General features: G+C 44.1%; 1 protein-coding gene across 1 annotated transcript in view; it reads left to right on the top strand.

Annotated features, from left to right (window-relative positions):
* ACSL5 (acyl-CoA synthetase long chain family member 5) overlaps positions 1 to 21,497 on the top strand; it is a 40,874-nt gene that overhangs the window by 5,587 nt on the left and 13,790 nt on the right. Inside the window, exons 2-9 of the mRNA XM_080912277.1 lie at positions 9,586 to 9,770; positions 13,142 to 13,250; positions 18,035 to 18,099; positions 18,207 to 18,308; positions 19,278 to 19,377; positions 20,264 to 20,442; positions 21,175 to 21,207; positions 21,289 to 21,340. Coding sequence (XP_080768403.1) covers positions 9,615 to 9,770; positions 13,142 to 13,250; positions 18,035 to 18,099; positions 18,207 to 18,308; positions 19,278 to 19,377; positions 20,264 to 20,442; positions 21,175 to 21,207; positions 21,289 to 21,340 — 796 coding nt within the window. The 5' untranslated portion in view covers positions 9,586 to 9,614. The remainder of the gene's footprint in view (positions 1 to 9,585; positions 9,771 to 13,141; positions 13,251 to 18,034; positions 18,100 to 18,206; positions 18,309 to 19,277; positions 19,378 to 20,263; positions 20,443 to 21,174; positions 21,208 to 21,288; positions 21,341 to 21,497) is intronic.

Raw genomic sequence — 21,497 nt, 5'->3', positions numbered from 1 at the left:
CACATCCTTCTGGCTACCCACAAGAGCCAACATTTGAACACACCCCAACAGAGCACATTAACTCCCTGGGAAAATGCTCCATTTCCTAGCAGCTGAAGATTTAATTTCGAGTACAGTTTCTCTGTGCTGAGTGTTCTAGCTACCTGGTCATTGCGGGTTTGGATACTGGAGTGCATGCCTGATGCTTGGGACTCTGCCTTGACTTCATTCATGTTGGGCAGCTATTGCCTTTTAACTCTCAAGAATAATCCAGCAGGCTCCAGCCTAGGCATACACTGTGTTCTTTTTGAGACTGAATTCTTCAGTGAGTGTTCTTCAATAGACTCTGCCCTCTGCTTGCTCCTCTCAGAGCTTGAGTGAGAGCAAAAGTAAGGGGTGACACAGTCTTAGCGGGGTCCCACTCTACCTTGGGGTCTGTGCTGGGTGTACTGGACTCTGAAGGCTAGGATGGCCTCCCATAGCACCTCACGACAATGGTCACTGAGTTACAGGAGCCCTGTTGAGAACCAGCCAGGAAGAAGTAGTCATCACAACTCCCTGCCTCCTGGACCCATCACTTTCCCCATCTGGTTAAGCTCTGGATCTTTTTGACAACTCATATGGTTTATTTACAGTGTGGCTTCATACGGGAGGTGTCTCACGTCTTCCAGCCATGGTGTACACCCTAGTAGTTGTATTAAAGAGGGAGTGGGTGGTGGGAGGTTGTTCTTAGTCCTTGTTCTTGCTCCCCCTGCCTTTAATCATTTAAACAACCAAGGTGGATATTTCTGTGGGTTTTTTGTAGGATTTACTTTTTATGATGTCCTCTTCTGTTTGAAGATCTTCGTGAAGAATTCAAGATGCCTATTTTTCTGACTGTCTGAGGAAGTGGTGGTGGTGGTGGTGGTGGTGGTGGTGGTGGTGGTGTGTGTGTGTGTGTGTGTGTGTGTGTGTGTGTGTTTCAGAGCGCCTAGGAGCAGGCTTCTGCCTGATCACATGGCTAATGTGAGGTGGTGGCCTGAAAGCCTGGGTGCTGCTTACTGGCTGAGAAGGTATCTACCAGCTCATAGGTCAGAATCCCACAGCAGCCTTTACTCGGAATAATATTTTTAGCTCCCATGACTCCATCTTTGTTCTGGATTCTTATCTGATAGGGAGATGAATGAAGAAAGTTTCCACCCCCAGAGCTGCAGTTTCAGGCTTTCTTGCTCAGTGGCTGAGGTGTGCTTCACACACTGGAAAAGGCTCCCATGGAATGCTGTGTTGAGGAGGGAGAGCCGTACTAGTGGAAATGGCTGTGAGGCCGCGGTGTCCCCAGGTGTGTTCACAGACACTGCACTGATCTGAGGGTGGAGCATTCTACCTCAGCTGCCTGAGTCAGAGGCGGGATAATAGTTGTACATATTAGTTTGTAGATAAAATATGAGTTTCAGATTAAGCAATATATATACTAGCAAATGTTTCCTTTCCAGCAGGAGCTACTCCAGCCTCCCCATGGAAGCTCAGTTCTTCCTGTCGAGCCCAGTCCCCTTTGATCATTCCGTTTGGTCGCCGGTGTTCCTCCACTCAGCCTGCTGTCATACTTTTTAGTGGACAGCACCCCCATTTAGCTAGGCGTAGTTACCCGAGTTTTCCATCTTAGCTCCCAGAAGGCTGAATTGTAGTTGTGAGTTCAAGACCATCCTGAGCTGCATGATAAGACCCGGTCTCTATGTCCAACCCCCAGCTATACCCACAAAGTAACCACCCCAAGAAGGCAGGATTTCACAGCTCTTCTTTCAATAACAATTGCCTGGTTTGTTGTTGGGTCCTTTAAAAGCCAATGACTCGTGATTCAATACCTAAAACTTTCTGGGGAAATCTAACTTCTCACCCTCCGCCTGTCTTTCCAATGGAGAGCATCCGTTCAGAAGCACGAGAGTCTCTATGTTCAGGTCTGCTGTCCACTTGCACTTTGGGCAGTAGATCCTGGAGCCGCCTTCGTATCAATCCATGTAGATCTGTTTGATCTGTTTGCCTGCAAAGGTTTCCATTGTACGGACGTGCTATTGGTGGGTTAACCAACCTAAACAGGTTGGTATTTGAAACAATCCATTGGCTTTAATGAAGTTAAACCTCGTATCTAAGACTGAGTGGGCATAGCTCTCACACTGTACACATACCTTTGTTTTGTCTTTACGTTAGCTGACTAGGGAGATTTTAGTGCTATTTTATAGACGAGAAGCCACCTAGGGGTAAGTTACCTGCCCTAGGTAAGTTACCTGCTCTAGGTAAGAGAAGGCAGCACCAGGATTTAAGCTCTGCCCTAATCCTTTAGTCTGTACTCCTTGCAATGTTGCTAATGCTCTCTGCTGAGCTGATACTTTTCTACAGAGGAAACTGATGGTAGAATCACTGGGGCAAAGAGCAAACATTTACATTGTAGCAAAGGGCAACTTCCCCTCTCAAGAGGTTACCTTAGATTTATTTTCTGCAATTAATGTTGCTTTTGTTTCTGCTGGTTTAATGGGAGGGAAACAAGTGGGCAATTTTACACTCATGGGTGCCCATGCGTGTGCATGTGTGTGTGTGTTTCAAAAGCATAACCACCATTGAATGTCTTGTTGCACACAGGGTCTTGATGCTTCCAGCTTTGTTTCGTTTGTCTCCATCTGGCTGGAGTGTTTAGGGAGGAGTTAGCTCTTGGCTTAGATACAAGGTGCCGTTTGAAAGTCTTATGAACTTGAGCTTGTCATTGTTTTCGTTCCTGGAGTTCAGTTTACAGGTCCTTCTTGAGTCTTTAATCAATGTATCTATAAGACTCTCTTCACATATTGATGCCTTTCATGTTGTTATATTTGAAGACATTGATCCATCTCCAACTTCATAGGAGTAAGTCAGTAAACAACATTCTACATTATCCCAATGTATTTATTATAAATAAAGAAAATGTATTTTAACCTGAAATGCTACTTAGTATATGTTTACAATGCCTACTAAGTGTGCTTTGTGATTATTCTACTAGTTAGATGTGTAAACTCAGTAACAACTAGAAAACTTTGATAGATCATGTGAATATTTAAATGTGAACATGTGTGCCCCATCCCATTTTTTTTTCTCAGAACTCTTTGGATTCTGTGAATTTCACTTGCGTGGGTGTTTTTACAAATAGCTGTCAGGTGACCAGGTAAACCCCATTGGTATTGGAGTTGTGGCAGATATATTAGATTTAAGGGACACACCTCAACTATCTCAGGCGTGTTTTCCACGTTCAGGCTCTTCTCTGACTCAGCTCTAAAGCTGTTTTCCTATTTAAACTTGATTGCATTTGTTATTTGTGTGTGCATTCACACATGTCATGTGCACAGGGGCGGTCAATACCACTTCCTGGCATTTCCCAAAAAGTCTAAATTAGTTATTTGTGTGAAGTATGGGAAATGGCTTCCTGGTGGGCTGTTTGTTTGACCACCTTATTGGACCGTGTCACAATTACAAACGGCAGCAGGACTAACGAGCTCTGTGTTCTTACTGGCGTTTTTGTTGTTGGTTTGCCCCTCAGCTTTTGCTGTTTGAGCTAGGGCATCACTATGCTGCCTAGGCAGGCCTCAACTCCTGGGCTCAAATGCTCTTCCCGATCCCGCCTCATGCGTGTACACCATTAAGTTCTGTCTTGTGAAGACTGATGCCACACACTGTGTATGATATGTGTAAATACATGTTCACGTATTTGCATGTGCTATAAGGCACATACACGGATGCATGTAGGGGCCAACAGCATCGCTTCGCTCCCTATCATCTATCTGTCTGTCTGTCTGTCTGTCTGTCTGTCTGAGACAGCGTCGCTCACTGAAACTGAATTTTACGGATTCATCTATATTGTGGTTGGTCAGCTAAATCCCTAGAATCCCCCAGTCTCTGTTTCCCACAGTCACATGCAACTTTACCTTTTCCTTGAGACATCTCTCACTTGCCTAGAAATAGAACTCACCTTTATTCACATTAATAAAGAGCCTATACCATCTTTTTAGATGTACTAGTGATATTATTGACTCGCAGCTCCCCTTTGACCTTTAGCCATTGCTTTCTCTGAAAATCTAGACTTTGTGGCTGGGAACTGAGAAGGTGGTTCTCCTGAGTTGAAGGTGGCTGGAAATGAAAGGAAATGACAGTAGAGGCTGAATTAGAAATGGGAAGCCCAGGTCAGAACGTTGATACTCAGCATCCTAGTGACCCCTTTGGATGGGGACTTACACATGGGCATAGGACATAGTCTCTAGGAGACAAAATAATCAGACCACAGTATGGAATGGTATGTTAACTAAAGGGGTATGAGAACACAGGGACCCTGGTCTCTATTTTAATGAACCTCCACTCATCACTGGATACAAGCAACAAGAGAACAGAGAAAACAATAACATCTAAATGAACCTGGTCACTGTCTAGAATGCAAGATTTTTTAAAGTTTGTAGTTAAAAATATTATTTTGTTACCTTTATTTATCAATTGTTAAATTGCAAATATCATAAACACAAATATTTATACACCATTACTGCATGGTAAATAATTAGTTCTCTAGGTATAGAAACAAAGAGAGCTCGCCCTATCTTCCACAATCCCTAAGACTCCAATAACACAGACTTTGTACAGACATTAAACCACAGACCACTTCTTTCCAGTTCTTCTGAGCCTGGAAGAAAGAGACTTGGTGTAACTGGTTTTCACATGTATTATAAAGACACTGTTCCACCAGCTTCATTTTCTAATTCATTATTTTACCAAAATATTGATGTGAGAGGATTCTTCTTGAGGTTGGCTGGAGTGAAGTGTGTATGTGTGTGTGTGCACATGCATGCATGTGGAAGCAGAAGACAACCTCAGGGTCATTGCCCAAGTGCCCGTACCTTGCTTCTCATTTTGTTTTACTCTTTTCCATTAGAAAGAAGAGTTGGAGTGCAGATTTTAAGTACTGGAGTTAGGAGAAAGACTTGGATAAAAAAAATTACCAAAAACATGGGTATGGGCTTCTTGTCGAAGAACCTCTTCCTTGCCCCCTTGGTGGTTTTGTTTGATCTTGTCTATCTGTGTTTAAAATATCTGTGTCTATCAATGTATGTATCTATGTATGTATGTATGTATCCTATCCTATCTATCTATCTATCTATCTATCTATCTATCTATCTATCTATCAACTGTTTATTTTTGAGACAGAGACTCTCACTGACCTGAAACTCACTAAGTAGACCAGGCTGGCTTGCCCTTGAACTGTAACAATCCACCTGTCTCTGCTTCTGTCTCCCTAGCACCGGGGTTGTGAGCATGCACAGCCATATCTAGTTTCTTCTTCTTCTTCTTTTTAATTTTAATGCAGCATCTAGGATTTAGCTGAGGTTTTTTATGCTTGGGCAGCAAGTACTTCACCAACTCAGCTATGTCTCCAACCCAGTTTATTATTGTTGTTTGTTCTAAACACAAACAAACAAACAAACAGTATCTCACTGCCCAGGCTAGTCTTAAACTTGTAATCCTCTTGTTTTGGTTTACTAAATATTTGGATTATTATGGGCATGAGTCATGGTGGTACCTGACCAGAGTGGCCTGGCGGCGGGAGGGTGGGGTGGGGGGTGTCTAAGATTTGAAGCTATTTAGAACAGGTTATCCTAAACTGGAAGAGTAGTTAGTTAGTTTAGAGTTTACTACAAGTTTGGCGAGGTATAGATACTGTAGGCACAGAGAGAAACAACATAGAAGCCCCTGTTCCTAGAAGGAGATTAGCTCAGAAGAGGCAGTGGATTACAGGTGGCTGGGTGTGTTTCAGATGGTGACCGGCATTAGCAGAAAAACTGGTCCATGAGGAGAAAACAGCATTCAGGGAGGTGAGCAGGGACGGTTGTGAGCAGCGCATAAGCCAGTTAGACCTGGGAAGAGCTGTAGGCAATGAAATGAGCAGGTACATAGGCTAGAGGTGAGACTCAGCTGACGGGTGGGTGAGACAGATACAATTGTCAAACAATCTGGCTTGGGGAGCTTGTAAGGAGGTCCATAGGCAGGAGTTGTGTTGCAGTTAACATCCCAGAAAGGAACACTTTAGAAATGAGGAAATGAGCTGCTTTGGCTACGGCTTGTGCAACCACACCACAGGAGGTGAGACACAGCCATGCTAGGATCTGGGTAGAGACATGTCACTGCCACCAGGTCCAAAAGCAGAGGTAACTGTCCGGTTAGGGTATCCTCGGGTATAATGGAGTTCCTTCACTGTGTGGAGGTGGCCTGGAACTGAAACCCCCAGGCACAGCAGAAAATACCTCCCCCCTTTTTTGTTACCATGATTGCAATCCCCCCTTGTACATCCCCCCCCACAGAGATGTGACATTAATGTAAAGAACAAATGCCACCATGCCGGTGCTCACAGGGGATCCCAGAGGATCCCAAGTGCACACACAGGACCCAGGAGAAGAAGTGGTGGTTTATCTGAGTATGTCTGGGGCTCTTTGTAGATTCTAAATGCTAGAATGGTAACCTTAGCATCCAGTGAGGTTTCTACCCAAGTGTGCATAAGTGAGTGTGCAGGTGAGTATTTAGATGGATGTGGGAGAGCACAAACACACAGGTGTGCATAGGTAGGTGGCACTGACATCAGGTGTGGTTTCTCAGGAGACAGTCACTGTGTTTTTTGAGGCAAGTTCTGTGCTGGGACCTAAAGCTTGGTGATGAAGGTAGCCTGGCTGGGCAGTGAGCCCCAGGGATCTGCCTAGTCCTGCCTCTCTAGTGTTAGGATTATAAATATGCGCCACCACAACCCAGTTTTTACAGGGGTCTGGGGACGGAACTTGTTCTTGTGTAACAAGAACATTGTTGACTTCTCATGCTCCTGGATAGTAAATGTTAAAACCAGTTTATTCTGCCAGGTGAGTTTTGTTTTGTTTGGTTACAATTTTGTAACAACGTTAAGGGCAGCAGGAAAAAAAAAAAAAAAAAAAAAAAAAAAAAAAAAAAAAAAAAAAAAAAAAAAACCATCCGAAATTCTGTGGATCTTCTTGAGTTGTGAATTCAATCAACAAGGAAGCCATTTCTGCTGGCAGATACATGGGCCCTTCAGTACTTTCTTTCTCTTCAAATGTGTAAATCTGGACAGTGTTTGCAGTGCCAGGGACAGACTCACTCTCCTTGTAAGCAATCTGATCCGGGTATGTCAAATCCAGGCAGACTGCAGTTTAGGTTAAAGTCCATGGGTTCTTATTAGTATCTTTTAAAGCTTTTAAAGCTTCTGAAACTGAAACTTCATTGAAACTGAAGGTTGTTGTTTGTTTGTTTGTTTGTTTGTCTGTTTCTATGATATCTAGTGTTCTGGGTTATCTAAGGAGGAAAAATTTGACAACCTAGTGACTCTGGGCCCATGTGACTATGTGGTAACAATTACCTGTGATTGAGAGCTTTTGCCCCTCTTGAGACTAGTCAAGGATTTCCAGCCCCCTTTCTCCCAGTGGGTTGCCTACCAGGCCACGGGCCTTCCCACCCCCTTTGCACTCCTAGCACACCCGCTGCCACTGAACAGAAACTTCATCTTTAGACTCTGCTTTGAAGACAGTGTTTGTAAATTTCTTCATGTCAGCTTGCCCTCTAGAGGAGATGGTAACATTCTTGGTGCCTCAAATTTGTTCCCACCGTTGACAGAGGTCGGGTAAGGATCTGCTTGTTTGCAGGTGAGCTTGGAACAAGAGTAGAAAACCTGGGTGATAAAATCCAGTTTGGCTAACAGCTGCACCCTAGCCCAGGAGAGAACTAAGAGGCAGGTAGGGGCAAGTACTAACTAGATGTCAAACTGGCTCTGTTACTTGCTGCCAAAGCCGTAAGTTCCCTGGGGCCATCTCCCTTTCATTCTGGGTTGGAATAGCTGTACTAAAAATGTTGACTTACCTGGCTGCTCTTACACACATTGGCTCCTGGAGTCCCCCGTGACTGTACAAGCCCAGGTATAGCTACATTCCCAGGCCTCAGCTGCCGGAACCCTGCCAGGGAATCACAATTGTTGCCTGATGTTTTACACCCCGGCTGAGGTAACACCTGGCTCCTGTTTCTCTTCTATTTTCTACCTCTGGATTCAATGTAGAAAGCATGGCGTTTCAGAGCTGTTATCTCAGCCTCTGGAGTTTAGTTTTCTTCCATAAAATGGAAAGTAACCACCCTATAGTTAGGCGAGGAACTGACCATGAGAACAGTGACCAGGAATTCGTTTTTGCATTTGTTCTTCCCCCACCGTCCCAACAAAATCCCTCCTCCCCTGTTTTAAACTGGAATGAGGAATTGCCTTCACTGAAGAAGGTTCCAGATGCCAACTAATGGCAGCTGCCTCACAAAACTCTAAGCATAGCTAAGGTCCTGATCTGACAAAAGGTTTTATTGGGCTTGTTTTGCACCTCTGATTTTGAGTAGGATCAATTGGACTCTGAGATGCTGCTCTGCTCTGGGTCGCAGTCAAGTTTGAAGGATGCAGATCTGGGACTTCATCTGCTGTGATCTGTAAGGCCCCAGATATTCGGTTCCTGGGCCCTGAGCCTAGAGACAATAAGAAAGCAACTAGGTGTATGACAATAGCTCTTCCGAGAGAAGAAACAATGAAAACCAGGGTACGGACTTGGAAGAGTCACTGTCCCTCTTAGAAGCTTCATGTTCTCTTCTTAGAGACAGTATTTCATGACGTCGGTATCCACCTCTGTTCAGTGCTGGGTATAATAGTTACTCACTGGCTGCTATTACCCTATCCAAGTCTCAAACTTAGGAAAAGACAGATGGGAAGGCCGGATCACTTATGGGGGGTTTTGGGGGGTAGTGACTGGAAATGCAATGGAAGCTATGTGAGAGGAAGCTTGTGTGCTCCAGTTCCTTCCAGAGCCTTTCCTAGTCCAGATCTGATTTGTTCATCGTGTGTTGGGTACATTCTTGACAGCCTTTCTCTGTACCTCTAATGTTGATCTCAGGAGAAATGGTTCCCTGGGGCTTCTGAGATGGGGATGGGGAATACTAGACACAGGAGCTTGCGTAGTAGTTATTCTTAGTTATCCTCTTGGTGCCTCAGAACAGAAAGTAAAAAGCAGAGCCTATCTGGCCAGCAGGAAATGTCGTTTGTGCAGGATGATTGATTTGTGAAAGCTGTGACATCACTCTGTAGAGGTCCCTATGTCTAGTCTGTGCCAGGGAGCCCAGGGGGAAGAGCTGGACTCTGCCCAAGCAGGGGAAGCTGTCTGGCGCACTCTCCCCTACTGCGCTAGGTGGCCAGGTGGCCTGTTAGGCTCTGTGGGCCACAAAGGGGCAGTTGGTTCTCACAATTGGGAAATGATTAACTTGTCTTCTTTGATTCCTTCTGCCTTGTGTGAGGACGGTCAAGTGGCTGGGGTGGAGACTGCTTCCATTATTTCTGACATTGCCAAGGTAAACAGCTCTAGACATTCTAGAGAGGTCCAGCTCTGTTGGGAGAGCATGAGAGAGAGAGAGAGAGAGAGAGAGAGAGAGAGAGAGAGAGAGAGAGAGAGAGAGAGAGAGAGAGAATGTGTACATCTCTGTAAACAGAGTAAAACATAAAAATACACTCATTTCCTCTAACTTCTTCTTTGTTTTTCTTCTTTTTTTAAGGTCTGAATTTCCTGTTGGTATTCACAAAGATGCTTTTTATTTTTAACTTCTTGTTTTCCCCACTTCCGACCCCGGCCCTGATCTGCCTCCTGACATTTGGAACGGCCATCTTCCTGTGGCTGATCAACAGGCCTCAGCCAGTCTTGCCTCTCATTGACCTGGACAACCAGTCTGTGGGGATTGAGGTAATGGCTTCAGTTTGTCAGCCTTCACTGAGTTCACACTGCAATCCAAAACCTGGGCTGTAACATATGAAGGGAAAGAACGTGGAGGAGTGAAAAGTCAACCTACAAATGTAAATAAACATCCCGATTTTAGCAAATTTCCCTTGAAACAAAATAAAACCAATACTAGGCGGCAGTGGTCGAGGTCATGGGTTGCTAACTACTCCACTCTCTCTGCAGATGTAAACTAAGGATAGAGTTAAGGTGATTTTCAAATTTTAACTAGGTAAATTGTTTATAAAGAGCAGCTTACATATGCTCTAGGAAGCCTAAAACATCTCATATCTAGCCATTTAGAGAGACACTTTGGCAGGAGACCGGCTTCATGGAAACATCCAGTGGCTGAGATCGGCAGAGACACAATTTTCTTGAGTTCTGAGCTTCAGTTAATATTTGTCAGCACTGCTGGAAGTTGAAACAGGCTTTCAGCAAGATGTTTGGCTTCCTCCTGACCCCTGAGATAAAGTCCCAAGAATGTCTTCCCCGCCTTTCCTTCTCCTGGCCTCCTCAAGTGGCAAGCACCTTCCATTTTCATCCAGTCCTCTTTTTAGAGAAAAGAGCATCCTTGCCTACGGCCAGTTGACCACTCCCACTTTTTCCACACCCGCCCTTCTCCTCCACATATAAGCCACCTTCAGACTTCCTCCCAACTGACCCTACACCTCCACTGTCCACATCCCCTTCAATGACTCTTGGCCAAGCCATCCTCAGTCACTCAGGCTCCTTCCTCTGCTTCTGTGGCCTTCTCACCATTGTTTGGTTTCCCCTACAGCGAGATCTCCCCTCTCTGTAAGGAGTGGGCAGTAATTGTGCATCTGGGGCCTCCACTTGATGCAGTTAGAGAGTGAAAGCACCAGCAACACATAAATAGATGATCAGGACTGTGTTCAATAAAACTTTATTCATAAAAATAAAAACAGCAGGCAAGACTCAGAGGGTTATCCACCAACTCTGAGTCTGCATAACACATAGCTGAGAAGATGGCTGCTTTTGCTAGTAAAGTGCTTAGTGGATAAAAATGCTTGCTCTGTGAGCCTGGAGACCTGAGTTCAGTGCCCAGAAGCTGTGGGAAGATGGAAGGAGAGAACCAGCCTCACAGACTCGTCCTCCACCTTCCACACACGTGCCATGGTATGCACACCTACACATTATTCTGACACAATAAACTATTTTAATTTAAAGATGTTTGTAAAGGCATGGCACCCAGTTCTGACATTAGTGAAATTCATGTGTCACGAGCTGTCTGTGTGGTTATGAGTTAGAGTTCTCTCTTCACGTATTCAGGAGCACACACTCATACTCACATGTAGACATGTACGCAGACATTCATCCACATGTACATGTAAATTATAACATGACCATACCCCAACTTTAGGTTTACGGCATTGACCAGTGGCTGCTGAGATAGCTCAGTGGGTAAAGGTGCTTTACTCCACGAGTTCAATCCCCTGGGGCCTGAATTAAAAAAAAAAAAAAAGACATAAAAAGGAAAGGGGGAGCCGAGGGCAGAAGCTGGGGGACTGTGGCTCCTAGGGGGAGGCTAGAGAGAGAAGAGGCCAGAGAAAAGGAATCTGGTAAAGGTGGCCAGAGCTGAGATTGTCCAGGGGGTGCCTTGGGAGATGTAGAAGGCTCAGGGAGCTGGAGAAACATATGTGATGAAGAATGGTTAATGCATGTGGAGGGGAGGGGTAGCCAAGAAGGTGGATACTAGAATTTGGGGTGATTTTGATGGATGACAGGAGCCAGCAGAAACAAATGATATACATATCTTAGGAGAGCCAAACCAACAACTTGATTAGAGAGGCCAAGTTCCTTGGGAGGGAACTCCTACATACAAATAACCTGGGTCCCAGCACCAGGTGATTGGAAAAAGGAGTAAAAAGGAAAAGAGCTTTGCTGCTTCCTGGGTGTGGTGGGGCAGATGGTTTATGGCAGATAGAAGGGAGAGAACAGCCAGAGGAGAGGACATCTGGGAGAGCCCAGAGGAAAAATGACCCTGAGATGGGTCACGGGAGGGGGGGGAGGAAGAACCAGATTAGGAGGGTAAGGGGTAGATAAAAATGGTCTGGTAACCAAAGTGGCTGGGTAGCATAGGGGAGGGCAGCTGGAAGAGCAGCCCAGCTCCGGGGCTGGAGAAGTTTGGGTTAGGGGACAGGGCATGCCAGCCAAACCCTGCAACAGGTAGGGACTGAGGGATGTTGGGAGGTTGCCAGGTCTGCTTTGATATGGTGGATATCAGTCATTTGTCCCAGGTTTAGACCAAACAGGGCCCATGTGGTAGGAGATGAGAACCACCTCCAGGCTGCTTTCTGAACTCCACACATGGGCCATGCCATACATACCAACACATGCACACACACATGCAGTAAGCAAATAAAAACAAGGATTTTTTAAAAATTGAGTTTGGAAGATTAAGGGGCTCTTGGTGCTAAGATCCTACTCCCCTTACGGAGCTGTTGGAAGCCAGTGTGTGTGGGAATTCAGTGATGTAGCCACGGGCAATTACCCACACCAGCTGGATTGTCCTTCACTCACACTCCTGTGGATTCGGGAAATTCCACTTCCTCCAACTCCAAAAGGTAGTCCTGGAATGTAGGAGACAGAGGCAAGCCTTCCTCAGGAACCTGAAAAGCCAGTTTCCCTCTGACAAAGGAGCCGCTCACCCTTATCTCCGGCAGAAGGAAGGGGAGGCTGCTTGTAATACTTATTAGCACCTATTAGCATACCAAAGCCCAAGCAGGGCCACCAGAATCCCTTAGAGTCCCAGTACAAGGTCCAAACTTTGAGGCTCTGCATGCTAGGGTCCTAGAGTCTTACACTAGACTCCCTCCAGTGCATGGGCTTCCTTCCTGCCGGTTCCTCTCCAGGTCCCTCCCTCCCTGCTCCTGCTCTGATCCTCTCAAAGCCAGGTCCTTTGATGGCCATGGTCATCTATTTGTCTCTCTGTTCTGGATGCTTCCAGATGCCTCTGGTTGTTCTCTTGATCATTTACAACAAAACAAAGCAAAACCAAACCTTCTCCTTAACCAGAGGATGGAGAAGTCATGTCCTCAGTTTGTATAGAGACTGAGGGGAAAAAAAAAAAGACAAAGAAATATTTCGGAAGGGACAGAGAGAGGAGGGAATAGGAAGAGCCAGAGAGGGTAGGGGGATGGGTATGGTCAGATCAAATTATATGTGTGTATGAAAGTTTCAATGAACAAGTTTAATTTTAAAAGTTGACTGAGGACGATAATGCCCCAGTGACTTCAGAAGTCAACAGTTATGACTTCTCAGCCTGTGGAAGTTTTGGAGAGGGTGGAGGGAAACTCACACTGGGTCTTGTGTTCTAGGGAGGAGCTCGGAGGGGCGCTTTCCAGAAGAACAATGACCTAATCCTTTATTACTTCTCAGACGCCAAGACGTTGTATGAAATTTTCCAAAGAGGACTTGCTGTGTCTGGTAAGCCTGGTCACTTGGCCTTATCTGAAAGAAATCCCAGCTGGCTTTGGTTCGTCCTGGTCCCCCCCCCCCCCCCCCCGACTGTCTTCTAAACCCATAAAGAGCCAGAGTATACAGCACCATGTGAGAGTGAGGGCTGCTGGGAGGAGCCCAGAATCGGGTTCTTCCAGGGTCGCAGTGCACTCTGCTCTCTAACAAGGCTGTCATCGCCAGGAGCTGCCTGCCCAGGCGGACCAGCATTATGTAGGCAGGTGTTTTGACAGCTCGATACATATTACATTTGTTTACAGAACATCTTTTCATAATATATTTCCTTGCAGTAAATTCATATAAACAACCAGAGTCCGTATTAACAGTGGGTACCTGGAGAAGTTCTAAGCTCTAGCTTGACTTCTGCTTCAAGCTTCTGGTCATGTTGTTGTGTTTATTATCACGTAAGGTAGCCATTTGTGGCCTTGAAGACACTAAACAGAACAAACGAAACACCAAATAGGTTTTGTTAAGCTCGTTTGGAACAAATGTTTGAAGCTTAAATGGGTTGTACTGTGGAGCTCATTGCTAGATGCCCAAGTTTCCTTTCCTAACCACTGGGCTTGCAGCTCTCTCTGTACCTTTTATCTGGTGAGCAGCCCTCTGCCTGGTGTCGGTTTGCCTGTGTGTCGGTTATCTCTTCCACCCTCTGTATCAGCGCCCCTCAAGAAAAACTAACTAAGCAACAGCTACACCCATTATCTATGCAGCCTACTAGCTAATTACTGTTACTCTCCCTCTAAAAGATTAGGAAACAGAGACTCCAAGGCTCAAGGGTGCTCACAAGGCCACGGAAGTAGAAAGTGTTGTGGTTGTTACTTAAGCCTATGCCTGTTAGGATGCAGTTGATGATTCTGTTAGGTAAATTGGTCAGTACTTTTACTAAAATAGTTATTCCTCGTTAGTAAAGATTCGTGTTTCTTAGCCATTCCTTTAAAAATGAGTAGCTTGTTTTTAATTTTCCTTGTGTGCATTCATTGCTCATGACACTATTACATAAGGACACACTTGTGCAAGTCTATAATGGTGTCAGCGTCCCCCCATTCTCCCTAAAAGAAAGTTCAGAAGTCAGTTCCTCCCACAACTCAACCACATGGCCAGCACATGGCCTGACTAACTCAGCACATCACAGGCCAATATTTACTGCAGCAATAGCACAGTAGCTAAGGTATGGAACCAACTTAGGTGTCTAAGAATAGAGGAATCGATTAAGAAAGTGTGGTATATAGAAATATATATACACATACTTTAGATATATATACAATATATACACCTTTTTCTTTCTGTATATTTTTTTAATTCAAGGTAAGATAGTAAATGTCTAAAATGACTTTAGATATTATTCAAAATGTGGACTTCTTGTGAGAAAATCCCTTTATAAGATATGGCTGCAGGCAAACCTGCAGGCATTTTCTCAACTTGAATGGGGTGGACCCACCTTGTGATGGGTAGTGTTACCCCTGGGCTATTTAAAAAGCAGATGAGAAAGTCATGAGTGATCCAGTAAGCACCCCTTCACCACCTCTGCCCTGGCTCCTGCTTCTGTATTCCTGTCCTGTTTGACATCCTGCTGTGACTCCCCTCAGCGGTTACCTGGACAAGTAAACGAAAGAAGCCCTTTCATCTCTGAGTTGCTTTTGGTCCCGGTGTTTCATCGCAGCAATAGAAAACTTGCTAAACTTACTTACTTGCATGTTTTTCCTCTTTTGTTCAATGTAGATTTTTATCAGCTATTTGAAAGATTGCTGATAGATGAGTAAGCACTTAAGACCCAGTGTTTACACGAAGACACACCTATTAATTTTGATTTTAAATTTAGAGCAGACTTCAAGGTATGACTTTTAAAATGCAAATTAGATGTACAACATTGCACAACAGTTTCTCAAACAATATAGAAAATTGTCAGCTTTAGAAAAGAATGAAGTTTGTGTGTGTGTGTGCAGAAAATAAATGCAATTGGAAAGAATTATATTACATGAATCAAGTCAGTCCCAATAAACCATGTGTCATGTGTTCTTTCAGTGTGGCTCCTAGATTCTGGAGAGATATAAAATCTTGTGAGGAAATTTTCCACAAGAGCCTGCGCTTAGTTAGCACTTCTGGGTCTAAAGCAGCATTTGTTTGAATTCCGTGTAGATAACAAAAGGCAAATCAAACATTCAGGGTTTTAGTTCTCTGGGGACTTGAGTAGATGGGGAAAACCAAGTTATTAAGCACTCAGACTGTGTGCTGTTTTTCAACTAAAACCAAGGCCCTCTGTATGTTATATGTGACCGAGAAGACATTTTATTCAGGATCTTTTGAAAAATTTAAATTAGAACTCATGGTGAGGTTAATATGGCGTATGCATGTAGATGTTATCTGGGGTTGAATCTATCAACCAATCCTTTTGACTCCCAGACTTATCTGGGAATATTGGTTAAAATGTGTAGTCTCTGATTCAACTCTTCCGCCCCTCCCCCCATTGAATCAGAATTCCAGAAAATGAGACCTAATGGTTCTTAGGATTCTTAGGAAGAGTTCAAAAGAGGGCTTCTGAGAATTCTGCATGCCCTTCAAACTGCTTAGCTCTGGGTGTCCACCTGGTCATGGTGTTCTTCTTACCTGCACTCTTGGAAGGCAGCAATGCCTTAGAACCCAATGGAGACCGAGTTGAGTAAGTTAAACAAGGTAGGAGGTTGCAAGCAAAAGCTGGTGGGAGGATGGAGTTTAATGAGATCTGAGCTGTTGCCCTTTGGGCTAATTATTTGAGTTGCTTCTTGGCCAGGGTCCTCTGCTGACGGTTTTATTAATCAGAAAGTAATGAGGAGGTGTGAATCTCCTCCCCATCCACGGACTCCCCTTCTTATTAGGCAAGCTTCAAGTTGGCCCAGTCCAGTCCTTCATGGCTCTTGGTCCAATGGGGATGACATAGTGGGGAGAACAGGTTCTCGCCTGCTGGGGCACATGCATTCAATCAATGGAAGCTGTCATTAGTGACTAATTGCAGGACAAAGGCTCTCTCTGGATGACCCTGAGGATCAGTGGCTGTGGTCAGCAGGCAGATCAGGACTTGCCACACTCCAGGGAATATTTGTCCTGAGGTTTTACTTCTGGACCTTTCTGCAGCTGTTTTAGCAGGAAGTGGTGGACCTCCCCTAAGGCACTCTCCTAGGCCTTTGCTCTTATCTCCCAGATGACGTAGCTATCTCTTTCCTGCTTCTCTTCTTCCTTCTTCACACAACTGAGAAGTTCACGTGTTTGCCTTTGGATCTCAGCAATGATTCTCTTGGCAAGCCCTGAATTCCTCCCAGCGATTTGGCTGAGTTCTCGGACTCTTCCCTCCTTCAATCATGTCCATTTCTTTTGGTGGTGCTGAGGACTGAACCCAGGGCCTGGTACCTGCCAGGTCCATGTTCTACCACTGAGCCACACTCCCAGAATCCCTAGACTTGTTCTGATGTTAAGGTAGGCCAAGTGGTAGAGAGGTTTATCAGTTGAATTCTCACTGTCCAGTGTAAGACACAAATTGGGAAAATATCGAAGGCAAACATGTTCTTAGTTAAGGCTCCACATCTTAGAAGACATGCTCAGAGAAACAGTACGTTTACAGCCAACTCATGAGGACAGATAGAATGAACCGTTTTCACAAGTTGTGAAAACAGAGGGAAGTAGTAACTTTTCAAGTCTATAAAGCCAGGAAACAATTTTAAGCAACACTATTTACATCGAGGAGAGTGTGTTAAAACTCAATTGTTTGAACAAAAGTAAATATTTACAACAGTTTGGCCAAGTAGCTCAGAGCTGAGTGCCAAAGTCCCAGCTTCTTCTGCCCTGGTTTGCTTTTTATTGCTGTGACAAAATTCATGGCTAAAAGTAACTGGGGAAGGTGGGGGTTGGTTTGACTTAACACTTCCTTTCCCTGGCTGGTTACTGAGACCAGACAGAGCTGGGCCTCAGCAGGGATAAGAAGCAAGGGAATTCTGCCTGCCTGCCTGGCTCTGAACACAGCCCAGGCTCACATGCTCAGGGGTGTCACCACTCACAATTGGGGTCAAAACTATCCAACCCTCTTGTTTCATACTCAAGAACAATGTTTAAGAAAACACTCTAAATGGAAGTGATAACTTCGGTAATATTTACCATAGCATTGTTTAGAGGGACTGAGGCACTTGAAACTATTATATAGATCCACCGTGACACAAAGTCAACTACTGTAGAGGCCTTTATCGGGTGTCTGTTGAAAGTCCACAGAGAAAGAATAGCATAGAAATGTTTATAGCAGACTGGGGGAGGAAGCACCAAACTCTTCTGTTCATTCCAAATATATGAATGAGCATGTGTGTACAAAACCAGGGAGAACAGTGGGAGGAAATAGTGTTATTAGTGTTGTAAAAAGAATGATGATGATTCATATTTTGATTTTATGTTATTAGCATATTTTTATTATAGAGATGCTCACTTTTTTCTCTCTTATTAAATACAGTCTGTTTGTTTTTATATGTGCTGTTTATTTTATTCATGTTGCTTGGGCTTGTACACATTGGTGGCCTGAATGCCCATCTTATCATAGTAGCTATGGAATCAGTACCCAACTACCACGTCTTGTAACATTTTCTGAATGTTTGCCCTCGAAGTTCATGGACACCAGAGAAATTCAGACCCTTGCTAGGTTTAGCCTCTGTGTCTTGGCCATTTCTGGGTGCTCTTTTCTCTTCTTTGATCCAAATGATTTGTAGCTAGACTTGATTTGCTTCCCATGTTTTATGCTTCAGACAATGGACCTTGCTTGGGATACAGAAAGGCAAACCAGCCCTACAAGTGGATATCCTACAGACAGGCAAGTGAAGCTCCTGCTCTCAAATGCCTTTGCTTGTGTGCCAGGAGCAGCTTTGGTCTTTTTTTTTATCTTGACCTCTTCTCCCCACCCCTTATTCTCACTCCTAGGTGTCTGACAGAGCAGAGTACCTGGGCTCCTGTCTTCTGCATAAAGGATATAAGGCATCACAGGACCAATTTGTTGGCATCTTTGCTCAAAATAGGCCAGAGGTACTGTGTTGAAGCTAACTAAATGAACTGATGCCCCCCAATACAGCATCTGACTTTATAAATAATATAAACAATGCTGGTAATTCCCAAGCCATGTAGAGATTCCACAATGCTTATTCTTCTAGTCCAAAAGAGCTGGGCTTCTGAGCCTCCTTAAATCCCTGCTGAGGGTCTGCTGCTCTAGCCTATGTGGTTGGACTTCAGTATGGATCATTTTAAGTTACTCTGATCTTCCTATGTGGAAAATAAAGACATTACAAGGAATGGCTCCATGAAATCTTGAAGGTGTTGGAGGACAAAATGAATCAGTGTCAGAATTAGACTTTGTGTTCGGCCCGGTAAACCAGTACATCTGTATATATTGAGTGTGGTCTTCACCATATTCCCATGGTGAGCTGAAAGTAGATACTACACACTAAAATGGTTGGAAATAACCTTGTCCCCAAATTCCAATATTCTCCTAAAGAAACTCTGTGGCCCTCATGCATTTGCTAGAGACATCGCTTAAGTTAGGTTTTTTAATTAGTCCTCCAAACTACTGTGCACCCCAGTATGAGAGCTACAATAAAAAAAGGTGACTTGACTTTATTTAGTCTAAGAACTTGACATCAAAGCCAGTGTGTCAGTCAGTCTTCCAGGACTACCATAGTTAGACTTGAGATTAAGGTGCCACAGTAGAGTTTCTCCAGGTGCCTCTCCCATCAAGAGAGACCCGGGGGCAGTGCCAATTCTATATGGCCCTACCGGATGTGAGCCACCATCCTGGTCAGAGAGAACCAGGTAAAATGTGGAGTGGTAACTCACAGAAGAGGTTGTACCATTTGTAATATTTATCACCACAAGTTTCCATGGCCATTCCTAAAGGTTTAAAAAGATAAGCATACTAAATAAGTATCTGATTGTTGAATATCTGAATCAATGCTCTTCAAAGTCAACTTCTGGTACTTACCTTAAACTTTTTCTCCGCAGTGGGTCATCTCTGAGTTTGCCTGTTACACATATTCCATGGTGGCTGTCCCCCTGTATGACACACTGGGAGCTGAAGCCATCATCTTTGTCATCAACAGGGGTACATTTTTGCTATTACTTTATAGTTTTATTCTTTCTTAATGCTGAACAATGCTTTGGTTTTCTTTATTTCTTTTTTCTTACTTTTCTGATATTATAGTATTTAGAATATCATTTACACAGAGACCACAAAAATCCCTGAGACAAAGTTATACTTAGATAACAGGGCTTGGCAAAATTAAGATGGCATGGGATAGTTTAGAGGCAGGACTCTCTGAATACAGGGAATAGAAGTCTCCATGCAGTAGGCTTGCCTAAACTGCAGTGTAGCATAGGGATTATGTCCTAGTCCTTTGGAAGCTTAAAAGCTTAGTGTAGTCTCTGTAAGCAGCATGTACCAATGCACATGTAAATGTCTAGAACACTGGCCTTGTTAGAGAAACGAGACCAAGTTCAACTGGCAACAGCGTTCTTTTAACCACCCAACAGAGCATCTTTTCCCTCTGCATTGTGGGCTGTGTGGCTTTGTTTGAATAGTAGATGTTACAGAAATGATGACATGAGAATCATAAATCATCTGTATTCTAAAGATCCCATTTGCACTTGCCTTCCTCAACTGGTCCCTGTTCTGCAAAGCAGAGGTAGGAACCTGCCCTGGAGACAGTATTGGAATGAGTTTTTCATTCACACAGTGCTGGGCACTAAAATGTGTCAGAAACATTAGAAAATTAAAAGCTGTGTATTTCAGTTAAACTCATTGTTTTTCTCTTTCTGTTTTAGAGCCAATAGAGTATTTCAGTTTGAACTCTGTAAATCGTATTTACAGATGAAATCTCATTCAGGAACCTACTAGCCTTGGCATTTAATACCCACCCCCATTCTTCCCCCAAAGAGCCATGTATTTAACAGAATAGGGTGGTGACTTCTGACCTGGTTTCTGCTTTTAGCTGATATCGCTGTGGTCATCTGTGATACACCCCAAAAAGGAACAATGCTAATAGAAAATGTGGAAAAGGGCCTTACACCAGGCCTGAAGACAGTCATCCTCATGGACCCTTTTGATGACGAGCTGAAGAAAAGAGGGGAGAAGTGTGGAGTTGAGATGTTATCTCTGCATGATGCTGAGGTATGAGTCAAAAAACAGCTTGCAGCTAGGTAGGTGCTTTATCATTATGAGCAGAATACAGGCCGTCTGCACAGAGGCGTAGGCCTATGGTTCAAGGACAGCAGACATGAACCAGATTCAGAAGCCTGAAGAACACTTTCTCTGACAGGTTCAAAACTCATGACAGAGTGGACAGATTGCCTTGGCTAGCTGTATAGAGAATGTATAGTATGGTGAGAGAAACTCAAGGATGTTTATGGATCTGGGCCCCCAGGCAGGCTGCCCGAATTCCGTTCTACTTACCTACCTGTTACACGCCACATCTCTCCCTAGCTATAATGGAAGATTAAAGTGGTCCTAACCTTACAGATATGTTGGCAAGTGTTCAATGAATTAGTGTGTGTGAGCTGCTTAGGAAAGTGATTAGCATAGCATAAATCCTGGTATAGTCATTTATTTTATATAACAGCCAAGAAAGGTTTAATTATAGCCTTTGATGACTGACCCTTCAGAAGACGGTGATAAGTTTGAGATCCACCTTCTTTAGATCAACGTTCTTGAGAAGCTCTCTGCTTTTCTCTGATGCTTCCATTGTATATCAGTATTGGTTTGTGGGCTAAATCAAGGTCGGAAAGTGGGAGTTTGAGAACAGGGGAAGAGCTGACTTTGACATAAGTATGTATGTCCATCTTCAATGGCTCTTTCTTTTTCTTTTTTTTAAATTATTTTTATTTTTATTTCCTGTGCACTTAGAATCTAGGCAAAGAGAACTTCAAAAAACCAGTGGTAAGTGTTCTTCATGAATTTGCGTTTTTCATAGTCCCCTTTCGGTTCGCCGCAGACTAATGTCCTCATGTCTTCCTCCAGCCCCCAAGCCCAGAGAATCTAAGTGTCATCTGTTTCACCAGTGGAACTACAGGTCAGTGCCTGTGACACCTTGACAGAGCTCCCAGGGAGCCAGAAACAAGGCTAAGTCCCTGAGCCTAGCATGCCACCTCCCTGTCCCTGCCTGCTCACAACCTGGGCCATTTATGAAAGGGTTTCCAGATAGAAAAACACAAGCATAAGGAAACAGA

This window comes from Micromys minutus (genome assembly GCF_963924665.1).
Source record: "Micromys minutus genome assembly, chromosome: 2".
NCBI lineage: Eukaryota > Metazoa > Chordata > Mammalia > Rodentia > Muridae > Micromys > Micromys minutus.
The sequence above is the reverse complement of the archived record's forward strand: the minus strand, read 5'-3'. Positions and strand labels throughout refer to the sequence as shown.